This window comes from Myripristis murdjan, chromosome 1, assembly GCF_902150065.1.
Source record: "Myripristis murdjan chromosome 1, fMyrMur1.1, whole genome shotgun sequence".
NCBI classification, from domain to species: Eukaryota; Metazoa; Chordata; class Actinopteri; order Holocentriformes; family Holocentridae; genus Myripristis; species Myripristis murdjan.
Window position 1 is genome coordinate 16,645,252 of NC_043980.1, and position 20,414 is coordinate 16,665,665.

The 20,414-nt window shown below is 40.7% G+C and overlaps 2 protein-coding genes across 2 annotated transcripts; both read left to right on the top strand.

The window, feature by feature from the left end:
* The first annotated feature begins 4,479 nt into the window (after positions 1 to 4,479).
* On the top strand, positions 4,480 to 6,469 carry exoc1l (exocyst complex component 1 like). The gene is made up of 3 exons (XM_030063046.1): positions 4,480 to 4,600; positions 5,078 to 5,256; positions 6,144 to 6,469. The coding sequence occupies exons 1-3, from the start codon at positions 4,480 to 4,482 to the stop codon at positions 6,408 to 6,410; spliced, it is 567 nt and encodes a 188-aa protein (XP_029918906.1). The 3' UTR covers positions 6,411 to 6,469.
* A 1,129-nt stretch (positions 6,470 to 7,598) lies between these two features.
* Positions 7,599 to 20,403, top strand: smc2 (structural maintenance of chromosomes 2). The gene is made up of 25 exons (XM_030063004.1): positions 7,599 to 7,766; positions 8,494 to 8,643; positions 8,894 to 9,016; positions 9,147 to 9,185; positions 9,290 to 9,400; positions 9,525 to 9,569; positions 9,735 to 9,968; positions 10,497 to 10,646; positions 10,826 to 11,059; positions 11,272 to 11,431; positions 11,649 to 11,766; positions 12,256 to 12,394; positions 12,776 to 12,895; positions 13,123 to 13,327; positions 14,690 to 14,825; positions 14,971 to 15,095; positions 15,311 to 15,504; positions 15,785 to 15,928; positions 16,258 to 16,332; positions 16,606 to 16,725; positions 17,424 to 17,624; positions 18,005 to 18,121; positions 18,599 to 18,759; positions 18,933 to 19,080; positions 19,692 to 20,403. The coding sequence occupies exons 1-25, from the start codon at positions 7,599 to 7,601 to the stop codon at positions 19,875 to 19,877; spliced, it is 3,603 nt and encodes a 1,200-aa protein (XP_029918864.1). The 3' UTR covers positions 19,878 to 20,403.
* Positions 20,404 to 20,414: the final 11 nt, after the last annotated feature.

Genomic DNA, 20,414 nt, shown 5'->3' on the forward strand with positions numbered 1-20,414 from the left:
AGGTGTGGCACTGTTGTCTAGGCTGCAGCCTGTCAAGGTTGACACGGTCTGTGTACAACCAGAAAATGCCAAAGCGACACTTGAATCTCTCCATGTCATATTTTCTTCGGCAAATCTCTTTTGGGTTGGTCTTGTTGATTTTTTGAAAATAATTGGACAATTTTGTGCTTGTTGTCTTTCTACCTTTGATCATCGAAGGCTTCCTCCTCTTTCCCCACCTCCTACCAGTTTTCATAATCCAGCTGTCACTATTCCTGTTGTGCATTAGAGAAATCATACTTCATTAGCTGTTTTGCAGAGAGGCTAAACCCTCTCTGCAACAGCCACCCTTGTTTAGTCATTTGTCGTTCACTCTCTTCTTTCACTATCCTCCTCCCCAACTTTCCTCCACTGTGGAGTAGTCATACCTCTGCCGCCTCTCACAATCTATCCTCCACATAATCCTTTCTCCAATCCACTTTCCTCCTCTCTTTTCTTTTCTTCCCTGTCATCATTTTCAGTATCCTAGTTCTCCTCCTGTTTGGTGACATTATTCTGCATCAGCACTCTCCCTCTTTTCTCCTCTATAATCTTCTCTCTTCCTCTCTCTCTCTCTTTTCTGTTCTCCTGTCCTCCTTTTCTGCATGATATATATGTATATGTATATATCTTTCTTTCCTAAACGCCACCTCCTCCTCTTGTCCACGCTCTCTATTCTCTTTTCTACACAGCCTCTCTATGTTTCCTCCTCCCCCTCACCCATTCTTCTTCTTTTGCTTCCTCAGCTCTTCACAGCTCTCACCCTCACTATCCTTCTCCTTGTCTGTCTTTTCTGCATCTACAATGTCTTCACCTCCTACCTCCTTTTTTTCTTGATCATTTTAAAACTCTCTTTCCACACACACCATACACAGCTTTAGAGTTTTTTCTCCGGCATGCTCTCCTTCATCTCCTACTCCCTTTTCCGTCTCTTCCTCCACTTCCACCCTCATCGAAGTGTTATGCAAATCCACCTCCTCATCCTCTCCAGTTCTTTCTACCACTACCACCTCCTCTGATATCACTCTATATGCCTCCTTTCCATAATCATGCACCTCTCCCCCATCTCTTCTCATCACAGCAGGCTACTGTACACGTCAGACTTGTAGTGCTCGAGTTCAGGACTTGAACTCCAGTCAGATTCGGACCCTTTTTTCATGACCCGTGACTCGACTTGGACACCAGCACTGATGACTCAGATTTGGACTTGTGCATTAACAGCCTTTGGACTTGGAAGCCATAATTTAGGACTTTTTTTTATCTTTTCATTTTTGTTTTGTTTTCTTTTCTTCATTGTGATACAGAGGTGTAGAGGCTTACCTTACCTCTTAAACAAGGCAGTGGAAATTGCGGTTTTATACTGTATGCTGTATTACAAGCATAAGTGTGCTCAGCTTCCTCCCACATAGTCACAATGTGCAACATGCAAAGATGCCGATGGAAACTCCCTAAGTTATTAGAGGTTATTGAACACGCCATATTGTTTCCTCTGTTTGCCAGATTTTCAGTATTTGTGGCTATCAGTGTTTTGAAGCACATCAAAGCTGTTAACAGTTTTTGTTGTCATTTTTTAAAAATTTATGCCTTTTAAATGTAGGTCAGCTCTTTCACTGTAGTAGAGCAGCGCCGAGTCCATTGTAAAAATCAACTCAGACGTGGACAGGTGACTTGGGCTCAGGCACAGACTCAAAACTGGTGATTCAGACTCGGACGCAGGTAAAGGGGACTCGACCTGGACTCAACCCTGGGTTAGGGTGAGGGTCTCGGACTTGTGACTCAAGGTCTAGTGACTCGACTATAACACTGATACACGTCATCCTCTCTTTTATCACCTTCAAAATAACGTATGTCTTCTTGACCTCCTGTAGATATAATAAATTCACATTTGCTCCAAAGTAAATCATAGTTTCATATCTGGAAAACACAGGCACTCTGGTAACTGGCAACTTTTATAACCATATTATCCATCACACAAGTATTACTGAACAGTTTAGTGTGTTTTGTGTGTCTTTTTTCTTGATAAATCTTATATAACACTCCTGCTGTGTGGATTGGGATTGGGGCTAGAACATTCATAATATAAGCTACTTTGCAGATGTCAAATAGAGTGCAAGGCCAAGTTGGATATTGCACAACGGTGACATTTGTTTTACCTGTTTGAACATTCTCATGTTTATCCAGTCAAGTGATGTTTTCGGTAATACATAAATGATTTAACCATAAAGGCCATTACATCACCAGAAAACAATTCAGCTCCCTTACACTCATTTATCAATAATCAAATGAAATTAAATTATTATTAGGTAATAATTACTGGACATTACTCTTAATAGTGTCAATTATTCAACACCTAAAGGAGTGGACAGCCACGGGTAAGATTTCAAAGGTTGAACATGTTTCATCAAGCATATCAAATTTTATCAAGGTCCTGGTGACAATAAACATCACACACACACACACACAAAAAAAAGTCAAGATGTACTTTTAAAGCAAACCCTGTTAATATGTGGATTTAATGTAAAATTTCTTGATGTTTCCATTTAGTAACATACAGTAGATCTGAATTTGGATGTAAGGAATGTGTTAATTTGGTGAGATTATTTTGTCTGTGGTGCTGTGTTACCCACCATGTGTAGTTGTGGCCATGTTCACCACTGTTTTCGGTGTCCCTCAGTGGTAATTTCATTGGGCTGCTGTGAGATATGATATGGACATATTGGTATTAAACTGAGTATGTCATATACACGTAATACTGTTTTGATCACTATGGTTTCACACCTTGGAGATTTTTCACATGTAGCCATTCACCTGCATGTCTCCACAAACTGCCTCAAGTCATGGACAGTAGGACTGATCACAGTGGTCTTATCCATGGAATAAAAATGGGAAATCACTGGGACTTTTATTCCCTTGCTTGAAGTTACAGAACATACTCTGCAAGATTTAAAACACACACTCACCCCTAAATCTTCGGTGATTTCCAAATACCATGCACGCCATATCTTTTCAGTGCACTAGCAGAGCCAGAATGGGGTCAAAGTTTATGACAAATCAGTATGATGGAGCTCATGTGTTATTCATGAGATTCAACACTTTTATATTCCCTTTCATCCCTACTTCCTACCAGTCCTCTCATCTTTCCATCTCAGAGGTAAAAAGCTTTTCAAGTGATCACCCACAAAAACCATCAACAACAACAACCACTGTAAAGCACTTAGCTGTGGAGCGACCCGTCTTTGTTTTCACAAATGTGACAAATCTAATGGAGCCACACTGTTTCCCACTAACAAATCAAATCAGCCCTTTGGCCTTGTTCTCTTCAGTGTGGTTTGCTTACGGAAAAGTCATCCCGTGTTGTTTTGATCTGCAGTTCACTCATTGAAACCGAAAAAAACATGACCATAAGTTTAATGTTATGTACTCTCCGCCTCTTGGTGCATCTGGTAACACATTGTTTTGCGACTCCATGATCGTTAAGGAAGTGTAATATAAAGTAACATCCTCTCTGCTCTTGTAAAGTGTCTCCACATAAGTGCTTCACCCCACTCGGATCTGTTCTCGGAGATTGAATTGCTGTTGGATAATGGAAACTGGCAGAGTGCTATGGGACATCCTTTCCCCCCACAACAAACGTTTAATCACAGAGAAGTGTTGGGCGCCATGCCACATTATACAGCAACCTCTGTGAGTGAGGGAGTGTGTCTGTGTTAGTGCAGATGAGAGAGAGAACCACAGAGAAAGAGAGAGAGAGAGAGAGAGAGAGAGAGAGAGAGAGAGAGAGAGAGAGAGAAACGGTGTGACGGTGTGTGTGTGTGTGTGTGTGTGTGTGAATATGTGTGGTGGGAGAACACATAATGGCATGTAACTATTTGTGCGCTACTTCAGGTGCATTCCACTGCAGGAAATACAAATCTAATGGAGTGTAATCCATATTTTTGAAGAAGCCTTAATGTTGCCATCACTATTTCAGACCATCATAATAGGGCTTAATTGAGGCTATATTAGGGTAAATTGACGAGGGGGGCTTGCATTTAATTGCTGGCTCTCTGCTAAGTCCCTCTGGGGCTTGTTGGTATGAAGACAGTATTGTAATGAAAGATGGTGAAATGGATCATCAACCCTGACCACTGCAGAGTGTGTGCATATGTGTGTGTGTGTGTGTGTGTTTGTGTGTGTTGCAGAGGAGCTTATGCCACACACAACCACATACCTGAAGCTTTCTGACCAGAGGAGACATCACCACCACTCTGATCATCACTGCCAGGTTATAGTCTACTTTGTGTCACTCTCTTCCCTGTTTTTTTTTTTCCCAAAGTTTTACAGATTTTGGATTTTTCTCTCTCTCTCTCTCTTTCTCTCTCTTCCTCTCATCTGCATTTTCTCCCTTTGTGTCACCCTCATCGTTATTCACTTCACTGACACTTCCTCCATCCACCAGCATTTCATTTCATCTCTCCGGCGATGTCGTCCCTTCTGAGGGAGGAGATGCAGAGAGTTTTATTCCGACCTGAAAGACAAAGACTGGTGGAGTTTATAGAGATTGAGGAGCCGTCACAAGGAAGACATTTCCTCTGTGTGTCAGGTAAAGATTTTCTGGTAAATTAACTCATGAAAACATTTGTATCTATGTGTAAAAGTAACTTTGAATTCTTACAAAATGATAAATCCCCTCCCAGAATTGCTAAATGATCAGCTGTGTTTCTATTCAGAGTGGAATTTTAGGAAAGGTTTTGTTGCTATAATATACATTAGAAGGATATCCTCATTGCAGTGTAAAAAGGTTAAATTAATGTAATGTCTCTTTGGTGACATAAGGATTTATATATTATCAGTATTATCAGTTAATGAATATTATGATGGTAACTTAGATTGTCAAGAAACTGAATAAAGAAATAGGATGAACATAATGTCTTCTTGTCCTGCTGTGCAAAACCGGCTGTGTTTATGGGGCTTGAAATGATTCTTGCCGAGGTCCTGTACTTTTGCTGTTGATTACATTTCTGGTGCATGTGCTTATTTCCTTAAATAAAAGAAGTGTTGTTTTCCCTTTTCTCTGCAGTGGCACAGAACAAGGAGGTGCAGCTGTGCATCGTGAGATGTAAGAAGTCTCAGTCATTGTCAGTGTCGGGATCCAAGAAGTCCCACACCAAGCGCTCCAGTTTTCAGGAATCCTACAGGAAGACAGAGATCTGGTCGCTCCAAGACCTTACTCTTGTGGACGGACGGGACCCCGATGTGGTAAGTGATTTGACACGTATTTTGTTGCCCTTTCCATTGCTTGTTACTGTGTGTTATTTCCTATAAGGACAGGAATCCTGTCCATGATATAGCACCTGCATTATCACTCTTTACTCATGACTAAAAAAACGAACATTTGAAAATCATATGTGTTGTAATCAGTCTTTGTCTTTGTTCTTATTACATTTCTCAATGTTGTTGTGTCATATAATGAAACGGTGAACTGTTTGTATACATTGTAACTTAATCAATTAATTATTTATTTTATTGTCTTACTGTAAGATTTATTTATTTTATTACATGCTACTCTTACAGTATTTTATGGAGACCCCACAGGGAATAAATACTCCCTCTGTCACTGGCTGTTGGGTTGTAAAATGAAACTAACAAACTAATTAAATTATAATTTAGTGTTAAAGTGGAGACACTCATTCAGACGCCTGAACAGGCCATGCTTGGAGTGTAAAACATCAGTGCAGAAATTATTCAGTACCCATTCATCTCCTCAGTTTCTGAGAGCTGTGAATCTCCTCTGGTATCATTTAAACGTCTCTGACATCTTCAGCTTGTTCAAGATGTAGCACCTGGAATTCAGTTGATGAAATCAGTTCACTCCGATTCATCTGTTCACTGGTTCCCTGTCATGTTTAGCATTTATTGTAAGATTTTACTGAGCATTTATAAAGCACACTCTGATCACAAACTGTACTGCAGATCCTTCAAGCCCTTAAAAGCCAGTGTGCAGCCTCAGGGCCATAAAATTACCCCATTAATACAGCAATATTGTTTTTATCCTGTCATCTTGTGCTGCCCTCGTTTTACAGTAGTTCATTTTATGCAACCAGTGAGCTGATCTCACCCTGTCCTCCTCTGCTGTCCCGCTCCAGGATGACCCCTGCTTCCTGCTGCATTTTGACAAGGTGCGTTCAGTGACGGCCATCAGCTCGTCTGCCAAATACACCCTGGTGCGTGCGCTGGTCGCCCTGAGTGACCAGCACTGTCAGAGGTTGCTGAACCTGAGGAACTTTGACTGGGCCTACATCAAGCCCACCTCCTTCTACCTCAACAGAGGAGACTGTGTTGTCCTAATGCAGGTCTGCTTCTATGCATTCAACCTGGTGTGTCTGTCCATGTGCCCTGTGCCCCTGGACTGAGAACTGAATGACGTAGTATCTGTATGTGGTGTGGTGTGTGTGTGTGTGTGTGTGTGTGTGTGTGTGTGTGTGTGTGTATGTCATGGACGTCACTGAGTCTGAGTGGATGGAGTGTATAGGCCCATGGCTTCTGCTCCATTAAAGGCTTTTGTCTTACAGAGACTAATATAATGCTCACAAACGTACTCATCACTAATGCAAGTTTCATGCAATTTGGTAGGCACTGATTAGCTGGATAATCTATTTTTGTTTTGTTTTGTTTTTAAACTCAGAAACTCTGAATGTGAAGGATCCCTAAGCCTGTTGTAGTCTTAATAAACTATGTACAGAAAAGGGGGGAAAAAAATAAAATGCAGAATGAATAAAGCAGACATCAAACTTATTTTTTGCCTTGTGCCCTGACAAAAAATATCATATAACCAACATAATATATTCCCATAATGATTTTATTTGGTAGTAAGCAATTCACTTCTGAGTTTACAGTGCCTTTATCATATGGCATGGCATTGTATCTCCTGTGTTATACCTATAGTATTTCTACAGTCATCCATAGATTATTATGCAGACATATTTTAAAATGTTACTGCTTTATTTCCTCACATATATTTTAGGATTACCACTTTTATTGAGGGAATGTTTATTTTATATGTATTTTTATTTGACTTATTCACTTTTTTAAATATTAATTTTCCTGCTTTGCTCATCCAAATTCAGTGTACAGTGCCATTTATTTCTGACTGATGGTGGTATTGTTTTGGTTTTGATATTCCACCCTGCCTGCACAGCCTCTCGCCTACAGGTGGCGCCACAGCACTGCTACAGCCGAGGGGGCTTTTAGTTGCCTTAAGATTGCCTGACTGAAAACAATAAAAGGATATATTTAAAACCACGTATTTTTTATGTTTATTTTAAGATTCGAAGAATTTATATGTATATTTAGATAATTGTATTCAATTGTGCATATCTCATGTAAAAAATATGTACTAAATACCTTCGTCACATTTCCGGCGCAGAGCGGACGGAAAGGCAGCCCCACGTCTGCCGCCAAAATTCAAGTTCGAAGAGAGAAAAACGAGTTTTCCTGTCGTCGGGACTAAACACTGGCTCTCAAGCTGCATGTCACCGGTTTGAAACTCGGGACGCCATAAACTTCGTCGCTGAAATTTGGTGGAAAAGCAAGGCGCAAGGATGCACATCAAGTCTATAATCATTGAGGGGTTCAAGTCGTACGCGCAGCGGACAGAAATCAACGGCTTTGATCCGCTGTTCAACGCCATCACCGGACTGAACGGCAGCGGCAAGTCCAACATTTTGGACTCGATATGTTTTCTTCTGGGCATTTCCAACCTCACTCAGGTGAGTTAGGGTCCACTTATTAACTCTCTGGTCCACAGTGAGCCAACTGTGTACTCCAAATAAATAATAAAACACCACGGAAAACTACAAGCTAGCAAAGCGGAAAGTTGACCGTTTATCTTATGTTGTTTATGTTGTGCACTCCAGTGTCATCACTTTCTTACTGAAATGTTAGCTACATCCCACATCAAATCTGGAAATATTAATACCACTATCTCCATGGCTGTAGTGATAGTTGATGGTGGTTATACTACTAAAGTAAGAGGTATGTAAAGCTGGACTGTGCAATAATCCATATTCAATACCATACTTATGTGCAATAACCTGTGCAATAATCCATATTCAATACCATACTTATGTGCAATAACCTATAGTGCAATAACTCCTGTCCATGTTTGCACTTGTACATATATTTTTTCTTTCTTTTTATTCTATATATATTTATATTTATATTCCTTTATTTTTCTTGACTATTTGCTTTTTTTACTTTACACTTTGAGTGGGAGTTGTTATTGTAACAAAAAGTAATTTCCCCCTGGGGATCAATAAAGTATTCTGATTCTGATTCTGATTCTGGATAATTGAGTTCATCACTTTCCCAACGTTATGTATTTCAGTGGTAGTGTGGCTGATAGGTGGTTTACTCAAAATTTCCAGAAATAAAACCTCAATAAGTGGATATAGCCTCCACTACACTACAGCTTTTCCTCTTCTTTTCCCTTGACAGGTGCGAGCCTCCAACCTCCAGGACTTGGTCTACAAAAATGGACAGGCAGGAATCACCAAGGCCACCGTGTCCATCACCTTCGACAACTCCAACAAAAGCCAGAGCCCTCTTGGGTTTGAGACCCACGATGAGATCACCATCACCAGACAGGTTGGTGTTAGGCCCCTCTGCGCCTACACTGGCCTTGCAGTGGCACTGGAAGAGACTTTTGGGGTGGTGCATGGGTTAAATTGGCTTAACTGTCATCCCCTAGATTTTAACTCAATTTTGGCACTCTCTGATATGTTTTGGCCCACGAGCTGGAGTCGTAACATTGGTGGAGGGGCTGTGGGTGCTGTAGTAAGCCCATGGGGATGCTCATGTTTAAACAGGTTTATATATTATTGTTTGTTTCCCTAAGGTGGTGATCGGTGGCAGGAACAAGTACCTGATCAATGGAGTCAATGCCAACAACACCAGGGTGCAGGACCTGTTCTGCTCTGTTGGCCTCAACGTCAACAACCCACATTTCCTCATCATGCAGGTCAGGAAGCCTACTGTAGCAATATGTTGGCAATTTTGAACTAACATATGTCATACATACAGTTTTCTGTCTCACTCCCTGTCACTAATATGTACACATCATTTTCCATTGTGTTTTTTGATTGTTTTAGGGGAGGATCACCAAGGTTTTAAACATGAAGCCACCAGAGGTAAAATATAAACACACAGTCCACCCTCACCTGCAGACCTCTTTCATGCATCTCTTTCTGCCTGTTTCCAGTCTTCTATTTCACGTTGACCTTTCTTCTTTCAGATTCTCGCCATGATTGAGGAGGCAGCAGGCACCAGGATGTATGAGTGTAAAAAAATCAGCGCTCAGAAAACCATTGAGAAGAAGGAGGCCAAGCTGAAGGAGATTCAGACTGTATGTCAGATATTGTTTAATCTTTTGACCATTCTTTCCTCTGTTCATTCAACAGTGATGAACTGCCACATAATTGTTAACCACCCTTCACAATATTTAACTACTTCCCTTGATTGTTCTTCAGATTTTGGATGAGGAAATTACTCCCACCATGCAGAAGCTGAAGGAGGTAGGTTGAAAATTGTCTTGTCTTAAAAAACAAAACTATATATAGAACCCTAACAACGATTAAAAATCTTTCAAAATTTCTCATTAATTTATTTATTTTTTGCTCTTCATGTCAAAAAACAAAACAAAACAAAACAAAATATTTTTCCCCTCTCCCCATCCGCAGGAACGGTCATCATACTTGGAGTACCAGAAGCTTATGCGTGAAATCCAGCATCTGTCGCGGCTGTACGTGGCCTGGCTGTTTGTGTGCGCAGAGGAGACCAAGCTGAAATCGGCAGAGGATCTGAAAGTCATGCAGGATAACATCACGCAGATGCAAGCCTGCATGGCCGAGAATGAGAGCAAAGTCCAGGAGCTCACAGCCCAGATTCAGGAGCTGCAGAAGAAAAGGGACCAGGTACTCTGAACGAGAGGGTTTGAAGAAATGGAATATATGGGTTTAGAAAACGATTTTTCTCCAGCGACCTACATTTTCGCACATTTTTTTTTAGGAATTCTTTGGGGATATCGAGGAATCACATGAAATTGTTTACTTTATATAGGAGTTAATTTAAAAGCCTAATGTGTTTCATTCAGCCAGTCATAGATTGCATGAACTTGTGAATAGTTTTGCAGAGTAACAGCCCCTCTGCACAAATTGATAATCTTTCTCATTAAAGTCAATAATCTGTGTCTGCAGAACAATTTGACCATCAGTTTGAATCTTCCTTCTCATCTTACAATTTCTGGGAATACAGTTCAAAATTGGATTATGTGATGAGGGATGAGTCTGATGGCTTCAAGAGAATTTTGGAAGTCATGCCCAAAATCAGCATCTTCCCACCAGAATTCAATACATTACATGTTTTTACTAAACTGCTGTAGGAACAGGGATGCTTTAGTCATTAGATTATCACCTGATGTGATGTTATCTGGCCCTCTGTAGGAGGTGTGTGGAGTACTGAAGTCCCTGGAAGAGGCACTGTCTGAGGTGCAACGTGTGGATGCCAAGGCCCAGAGTGCTCTGGACATGAAAAAACAGAATCTCAAAGATGAAACCAAGAAGAGGAAGGAGCTCGTCAAGAGTATGGAGGAGGTGATTGCAGCAAAAAAGTGTTTGTTTGTTTTTTTTTTCCCCTCTGTGTGTGTCTGTCAGCTTAGATTAAATATTTCCTAAATTCCCAAATTTTATGGCAAATGTAATTCATACCATGATAAGCAATACCTGAATGTGATTTTTTGATTGAAATTGACCCTTCCTTCCTCCATCCTCAGGACAAGAAAATGCTTGTGGTAAAAGAAAAAGAGGTTTCCAAGCTGATGGAGCAGCTGCAGGCTGTGCAGGAGGACGGCCAGAAAGAGAGCTCCGCCCTGGAAGCAGCTGAGCAGCATTTCAGGGCTGTGTCGGCGGGCCTCTCGACCAATGAGGACGGGGAGGAGGCCACACTGGCTGGACAAATGATGGCCTGCAAGAATGACATGAGCAAGGCCGATACTGAGGCCAAGCAGGTGAGGAAAGCATGTGGATGTGATATTTCAGGTTTGTTTCAGGATGCCAACTTGTATTGATTTATCTAGATGGAAGGAACAATGTGTCAATAAACATTTCCTGAATTGATTGTTTTCAGCTCATTGTTGGGAAACCATTTCATCAGCCATTTTTTGTTTTTCTAATAGTCTGTCATACATGTTTACCATTGTTCCTGTTTTCCCCGCTTTAGGCTCAGATGACCCTGAAACATGCCCAGGCTGAGCTGAAGACCAAGCAGGCAGAGGTAAAGAAGATGGACAGTGGCTACAAGAAGGACCAGGATGCCTTCCAGGCTGTCCGCAGCTCCAGGGAGAAACTCCAGGCCGAGCTAGCCAAACTCAACTATGAAGGTGTGTGTGTGTCTGTGTGTACAAGACCTTACAGATTGAAGGGGTTGTATGTCTTTCCTCTCACCTCCTTAAACAGGGTAAACTACAGAACTGTGTCCATCCTAATAATTGCAGAACCACAAGGCTATTTTAATTTCAGTATATTGTATGTACATACACAATTAATTTGGTGTGTGTGTGTGTGTGTGTGTGTGTGTGTGTGTGTGTGTAAATGCAGATGGCAAGGAAGAGAGTTTGTTGGACAAGAGGAGGCAGCTGTCCAGAGAGGTGTCTCAACTTAAAGAGACCTACGAGAGCCTCATGTCTCGCTTCCCCAACTTGCGATTTGACTACAAGTAAGAATTCACTGCATAAAATAACTAACCAAATAAATCAACAAACAGACTTAAAACAGTTTAATTCAACATTTCCATTGCAATTTACTAAAACAGAATTAGAAAAATGCACTTACTTAACACACTGCACCAAAAATGTAGATGTCATAACAGCATGGAAATGAAGAGTACTAACTAATCATATTGATTGATTGATTGAGAGACAAAATGCCACATTTCTAGATTTCAACAAATGATTATAATCTGACTCTATCTTAAATCTAGTTTACTTTTTATCAGCCCACAGTGTTTGTCTGGATAATCCATTTGCTGTCTCATTGTCAATGTGTATGTTTGTGTGAGCACACATTACTGGAGTCATGGTAAAACCCCTAATGGAACCTCCCATAAAATTTTAATTTACTGTCATGTTGCCTTAAGCCCCTGAAAACAGTGGTGTTTTCCAAGTGCTAGTGTGTGTTTCATTAATGCTGCTCTGCTGTGCTGTAGGGACCCGGAGCGGGGATGGGATCGCAGCAGAGTGAAGGGGCTGCTAGCCAACCTGATCACAGTCAACGACGTCTCCTACGCCACAGGACTGGAGGTGGTGGCCGGAGGACGACTCTACAACATAGTAGTCGACACAGAGGTACGTTTGTTTGAGCAGACGCATTTTTTTAAGATGGGAAAACATCTGTGTATTCATATTGAGAGGTGTGTGTGTTGCTGCACACCTGTGGTACAGAGTGTAAACTTAAAGACTGCTGCTACTACTGTGTAGTTTGCCTTGTAAATACACAATTTTGTTTATATTCAGAATTTCTCATTGTTTGTGTCCTGGGAGCCAAAAAAACATGAAACATTGAAGGCATTTCCTACCTCAAAAGACATCTGCAAAGCCTTAGTTTGATATTTTAAAAGTTAAAAAGCATCAGTTATATTGGTTTGTGTACTTTGTCACCCCCATGCTACAAACATTGAGGAATGTGTGATTATAATGATTATTGTTTGTTTTTCTTTTATCGGTTAGGTGACTGGTAAGAAGCTGCTGGAGAAGGGAGAGCTGAAGCGAAGGTACACCATCATTCCTCTGAACAAGATCTCTGCCAGGACACTCAATCAGAATGTGGTTGCCACTGCTAAGAGCCTGGTGAGAGACCGTCATCTTAATAACAATTCTATTTAGCAACCCAAATTAAACACTGTTGTGGAGCTTAAGAAGTGTTATCATTTAGCCCATTTATATTCTTTAATATGTGGATTAAGTTCATTGTTTCTGATTTTTATGGTATGACACAGTGCTGACACCCATGCCTTTTTGTAACTTTGACTCTCTTGTAACTGTCTCCCTTCTCTTTGCTTTCTTCCTCATCTCAGGTTGGAGAGAACAACGTGCACACAGCTTTGTCCCTGGTGGGTTACGAGGCTGACCTTCGTAAGGCCATGGAGTATGTGTTTGGCTCCACACTGGTGTGCGACACCCTGGACAATGCCAAGAAAGTGGCGTTTGATAAACGAGTGATGACCAAGACAGTCACCCTGGGAGGGGACATCTTTGACCCACAGGGAACTCTGAGTGGAGGTGAGAGCAGGAGAGAGCACTTTGTGTTGCACTGAGTGTAAGGCTTATTCTGTCACTGGTGAGAAAGCTCACAAGAGAGCAAAGGACAAGCAAGAAATGTGTTTTTTGTAATCTGTGAACATGATCTTTTGCTCCCACATCTTAATAGGATGTTTGTTTAGTGTTTTTACATTTTTAGTAGGTTCCAACTTATCAGGGTTCCTATGCAGCTTGAAAATCCTAAAAATTTATGGACTAGTTTTCCAGTCCATAAAATGTTTTTAAAACTTGTGAAATGTCCCTGAAAATGTTATGAAATCCTGGGTAATTTTACGTTTTCAAATGTTTTTTGAGGTCAAATTGCACATTTATAAGTGCTTATGCTCCGTTTCAGCAACCCTTGATAACCAGCTCTTGTCTTTTACCCTACTGTTGTTGCATAGCTTTGCAAGGCAAAACATGTGAAAAAGATGCAATATAATGCTTTGATCAACACGGCATTTTTGCAAATCAACACATTTGTACATTTTTAGCATGTTGTTAATAGGGCTAACCTGAATTCTTTGAAGCTTCAATGATTGCCATTGTAATCTATGGAAAAAACGTAGAACACAGCACTTCAGTACGAGAAACACCACTAAGAGCTCCAGATAGTTTATGGGGGTCTGCTGGAGACTCCTGCCCCTTGTAGCCCGACAAACTCACATTGCATATCAACATCTGGAACAGCACCTGATAATGCTACTGGATTGGATCGGCCCCAACTCTAATAATTTAGCATCAGTTTGATGCGGTTTTGAGCTTTTTGGCCACTGTCCAGTTTGAATCATACTAAGGTGACCTGTGAGCAACAATTAGCATGTATATAAATCATGCAATATGTCCTTGAAAAACCTGGAAAATGATTTCCTTAAAAGAGTTGGAACCCTGAGTATGCTCAGAGAGGACAATTGAAAATTGATCTAATAGTGGTACATTTTACTACCATTTTGAAAAGTTGTTTAACTGCACTGCTTTTTTTCCCTTCAAAATATTGAGATACAGATTATGATCGGCTAGATTTAAATAAGATAAGTCATCTCAAAAGACAGGATAGATGTGCTGACTAGTTGTCATCAGTTATTTTGTAAATATATTAATGACCAAGAGAAAAAAGTAATTGAGAAACACAATAGTTGTTCTCAGTCCTAAACTGGACATCACAGTTTTTTCTGACTTGTTCTTGAGATGCTTGCTTGCCTCTAAGTGAGCAAAGCTGATTCTGTACATGCATCCAAAGCTCCGTACTGCTGTCCTAGACACAGTGCAGATAGATTGTCGTATCTTGTCATCTTATCTCTCTGACCTTTTTTCTTCTCCTCTCTCACACGTCTCCCTCTGCAGGAGCTCGCTCTCAGTCAGCGTCAGTGTTGTCCAGTCTGCAGGAGCTGAGGGAGGTCAGGGACAATTTGAACAACAAGGAGGCACAGCTTCAGGAGACTGAACGACAACTGGCCAGTCTGAAGGGAACTGCTGAGAAGTATGCAGACACACATACATAACTCAAAACTGCACAATGCATTTTTAGGCACGGACACAAAAAACATCAGCAACTGACTGACCTTCACATCCTCAATGTTTTTTCTACCTTGTCTCCTCCACTCCACTCCATTCTCTCCCTTCAGGTATCGTCAGCTGAAGCAGCAGTATGAGCTGAAGGTAGAGGAGGAACAGATTCTGCAGACTAAACTTCAGCAGAGCTCTTTCCATCAACAGCAAGAGGAGCTGGAGAGGCTGCGCAAGGCCATCGGTCAGGATGAAGAGTCTAATCAATACATTCATCAAACCATAATGCATACATGCTATGTATAAACAGATGTTAAATTGTAGCTTTATCCAGGCCAGTTCACACACAAATCACTGGCAAATTGCAATTGAAATGTGGTAAATGTAACAGAACTGTAACAATCACTGTTTTGTTTTTAAACCTAAGTGTGTGTTTTTTTTTTTGTTTTTTTTTTCCAGAGGAGAGTGAGGAGACTTTGCGCAACACTAAGGATGTACAGAAGCGTGCTGAGGAAAAGTACAAGGTGTTGGAAAACAAGATGAAGAACGCTGAGGCGGAGAGGGAGAAGGAGCTGAAGGCTGCACAACAGAAACTCAATGCTGCCAAAGCCAAAGCTGATGCCTTCAATAAGAAGCTCAAGGAGAAGCAGCAGGTGGGCTGTCCAGACACACACTCACACACACACACACACTCACACACACAGTTGCACACAAAGACAGTTTCCTCAGTTCAGTTGGTGGTCTTCTCCATGTTTGACACTATAACACATTGCTATATTATATGTATTAATTCTCTAATTATACTCCTCCAAGAACTCTTCCGCATTCGCTATAGTTCCCTCTGTTTTCCTCACTGGGAGGGAAAGAGATGCTTATGCTATGTCTAGAGAATTTACATATTTTTTTTTTGCCTTGCTTGTGTATGTTTCATAGGAGTCTGACGCAGTGGCCCTGGAGCTGGAGGAGCTGCGGAGGGAGCAGGCCACTTACGAGCAGCAGATCCAGGCTGTGGATGAGGCCATGAAGTCAATCCAGGAGCAAATAGACAGTATGGCCTGCACTGTGTCCCAGAACAAGGTATGGTGTGTCTGTGTATTTTAGGAACATATATGGCATTATCATCATAGCTAGAGTCCTTCAAAGTTGCAGAAACCTGATACACGTTTTGTCTGTTCCTAAGAGGTCACATTTGTTTAAAGTATGAGATTTGGCTTTTATATGATGGTTTGGAAAAAGTTTGAGTGAAGTAGAATGACCATATCTGTGTTAATGGTCTGTGAAAATGAACTCTTAAGAATCCTATCTGCCACAACTCAAAGCAAGCTGTTGTGTAAATGTTCAGTTTAGTTTTGTTCTCATCTATTATCCCCTTTTCACCACTACTCTTTCTCTTCTGTGCTGTGTAGGAAGCAGTGCGTAAAGCCCAGGAGGAGTTGGCTAAACAGAAGGAAGTGATCATGGCACAGGACAAAGAGCTCAAGGTAAACCCAAATACAGTCTTTTCCTGATGTTTAGGTTTTCATCCTCACCTTGAGAGGCTTGGTAGTAACATTGCTAGTGGGCTTCACATAAGTATAAGGGTTTGAAGATAAAGCTCTTCGATATCAAGATGCATAGACCACAATATACATTTTTTTTAAAAATATATAATCCATTTGAAATTTCAGTTATGTCAAGAATGAAATGTGATTCTAATGCATGGATTTTTGACAAGTGTTTCTATCTTTATTTTTTAATCCAATGGAATTGTCCAGGGGAAGAGCATGGAGGCCAATAAAATAAGGGAGCAGACCAACGAGGCCCAGCTGAAGATCAAGGAGCTAGAGCACAACATTAGCAAGCACCGCAAAGACAGCCAGGATGCTGCTGCCAAGGTACACACACACACACACACACACACACACACACACACACACACACACACACACACACACACACACACACACACACACACACACACACACACACACACACACACACACACACAGTGGTTTTGCTATTTGTGTTGGGATATTGTATTGACTTATGTTCATTCTTTTCAGTTTCTCTTTAATCTTAGCCATAACCAACTTGTTTCTGTAGCTATACTCTTCCATATATATATATATTGGTACAGTGTCACAGAAAAGGTAACAAGGTACTTGATTTTATCCCCTTCTCTGTATATATTTTATGTATGTACCTCCACCATGGGGTTTTGATAAAGGAACAGCTAGAAATGCACTCATCAGAATCTAGTTATTCTTTTTATAATATTATCTACATGTTAATATCAACCGTATGACCTGATATGAATGGACTTTGCCAGACTGATTTCTCTAAATGTTTGTATTTGGTACAGGAACAAAGTCTGCACAAAATACTGAGATGCTTGAAACATTGGCCTATATATTATTTATTGGCATGGGGAAGCCAAGCACAAAAATTGTTCTGCTCCTGTTATTGCACACACTAGTATATTCTGTAATTTGTAATATCATACATGAGTCTTATAAAGTTTCCTTTAATGTAATACAATTAGCATCTTATAAACATTTCTGTCACTTTTTTTCTGTTGTCTTTCTTCTTCCAGGTGTCTCGCATGCTGGAAGAACATGACTGGATCCAGTTGGAGCGACACTTGTTCGGACAGCCCAACACCGCTTACGACTTCAAGGCCAACAGCCCCCGCGAGGCCGGCCAGAGGCTGAAGAAGCTGGAGGAGACGACCACCAAGCTGGAGAGGAACGTCAATAAGAGGGCCATGAACATGCTGAACGAGGCCGAGGAGAGGGTGAGCAGTTCGTGGTGTAATCAGATTTTATCTTCATATATGACTTTTCCCTTATGACAGTTATTAAAACAAGATAATTGAAATAAATAGATTGTTCAGCATTCTGTTTCTGAATCATGCTCTCATTTTGTCTTTGGTTGTAAATCCCCTGTTAAAAAGACCTTTTCTTAAAGTTTAATAAATGCATGTTTTCAAAGTCAATGAGTAATTGTGCTAAATAATCTCAATATTGACCAGAATAATTGCAATTATAATTTTTGCCATAATCGAGCAGCTGTAGAATGAATGAAAAACCTCACTCATAGCTTTGAAACAACACAAGCACTTTAAATGGTATTTTTTTCTCCCTCCCTTTTCTTAAATCTCTTTTCCTCCTTCAGTACAACGACCTGATGAAGAAGAAGAGGATTGTGGAAAACGACAAGTCAAAAATCCTACAGACCATCGAGGAGCTGGACCAGAAGAAGAATGAGGCTCTCAACATGGCTTGGCAGAAGGTTTGCCTCTCCTCCAGCATCTCTCTTCTTTGTCTGTTTCGCTCGTGTATCTCCATCAATCCCTGCAGTCCGCTCTGTCTCCCTTATTTTTAACACCGATTTTGACTTGGAAGTCCTTCAGTAACTGAATATAACTAAAATTTGGTCCTTGTTCGTGTGCTTCCACATATCCTAGAAATGCTTACTAAATAGTAATATTTCCTATCCTTCACTATCCTGATTTTTAGAAGTGTTAGTACCTGAGAAACATCGTGTCTGTATTTATTTTTCATTCTGCTTATGCATGTCCTTGTATGTTAGTCATAGCAATGCTATTTAAATATATGTAGCAGTAAAATTAATAGCCTCAAGACCTTTTTTTTTTTTTTTTTAAACAGTACCACACACATGCTGCAGTATTTATCCTGTATGCGCTAAACAGTTCTGCAGCAACTTGAATATTGTCACTGCAATTGCCATGTTTCCTTCTTTGTGCAGGTAAACAAGGACTTTGGCTCCATTTTCTCCACCCTGCTGCCAGGAGCAAATGCTCGGCTGGCCCCTCCTCAGGGCTGTGGAGTCCTGGAGGGCCTGGAGTTCAAGGTGGCCCTGGGGAACACCTGGAAGGAAAACCTCACTGAGCTCAGTGGAGGGCAAAGGTCAGCAGAAGCACTTTTATGAGCACTGATCACAGACATTATTTATTTGCCCTGTTTTATACGTTCTTCTCAATATGTTGAAATTTTATTGCAGAAGAGATTTAAAGCTCTTGCTCTCAGATGTTTTTTCTTGGTTGATCAAGGGCTCAGTGTGTGAGTTTGTGTGTTTTCAGATCCCTGGTGGCCCTGTCTCTGATTCTAGCCATGCTGCTGTTTAAGCCTGCGCCAATTTACATCCTCGACGAGGTGGATGCCGCCCTCGATCTCTCCCACACACAGAACATCGGCCAGATGTTGCGCACACATTTTAGACACTCCCAGGTGTGTTTATGCACACACACACACACACACACACACACACACACACACACACACACACACACACACACACACACACACACACACACACACACACACAAATACCTTGTTGCCTTGTTGAAGTGTGTGTAAAAATAAGGCATTTGTTTTAGTGAGGCAAACAATATGCTTATACAATTTGACACAAAGTATGGGCTTCATGATTTGATAAAAGTTCAATGACAAGCACAAATGTACAGAATTACATTAACAGTGATGGGCAAGCCTTCTCATTTGTGATTACTACAGAATAAAATTACGTTAATGTGATTTCTTCTCCACAATACCAAGTAACATTTTTTAATGCCATATTTTCAATGTCAATATATTGTCTCATCCCTAATTTGTTAAACACTGACATAAATCACCCCAATGTAGTAATTTTTAATTCTGTCACGTTTTTTTTTTTTTTTTTTTTTGGACCAGTAGGTTTGTTTGATTTGATGATTTTTGTTTTGCAACTTTTTGTAATGCTAACACACACACTGCATTCCTGCTTTTCTATGTGATGCTGTGCCGAGGATTAAAAGACCTACTGTCAGTTGTCCATTTTGTAACCCTATCTCTCCTTCCAGTTTGTGGTGGTGTCCCTAAAGGATGGCATGTTCACCAACGCCAACGTCCTGTTCAAGACAAAGTTCGTCGACGGCATGTCCACAGTGACGCGGTCGGCCCTTAGCCAGAGTGACGCCAACTTCCCTCAGAAAAACCAGGACAAGGCCCGTTCAAAAGACAAGAGGAACAAGCAGATCATGAGCTAACAAGTGCACAGATCAGCTGAAACTGATTGTCACATTTTGAATTTGCTCTGGTTTTACTTCTCCAAGCACCATGTCATATTGTGTAACATACCATAGTATCAAATATTGTGGTATCTGATGATTATAAAACTGTGTATAACTCTCTATTTCCTCTTTGGATTGTAATTGATCAACGTATTCTTGTCGGTTTTTATGTTTGTTTAAATGTGTGTCTTTGAGTCTTGCCAATCACTTCACAGTGGCGCACTGTTCACCTGTAAGAGTTTGTGCAAGAAAATCTGTTCTTTGTCTGATGCTCTTTAAATCTTGTCAAAAAAAAGTGGATGTGATGTGGGTTCACATCTTGGTATGTTTGAACTTTTTTAACTGCTAAGTCCTATTTGTGTAATCTGAGTCACTGTCACTCTGTCTCTTTTGTGGTCTGCTGTGTCCATGGGAGCACAATTAGTAAGCAGGTTAATCCTTTTCACATGCAGCTGTTGCGTCTACATATCTAGCTAAATAAAGCTTGTTACAAAAACATGTACTGTTGTTTGG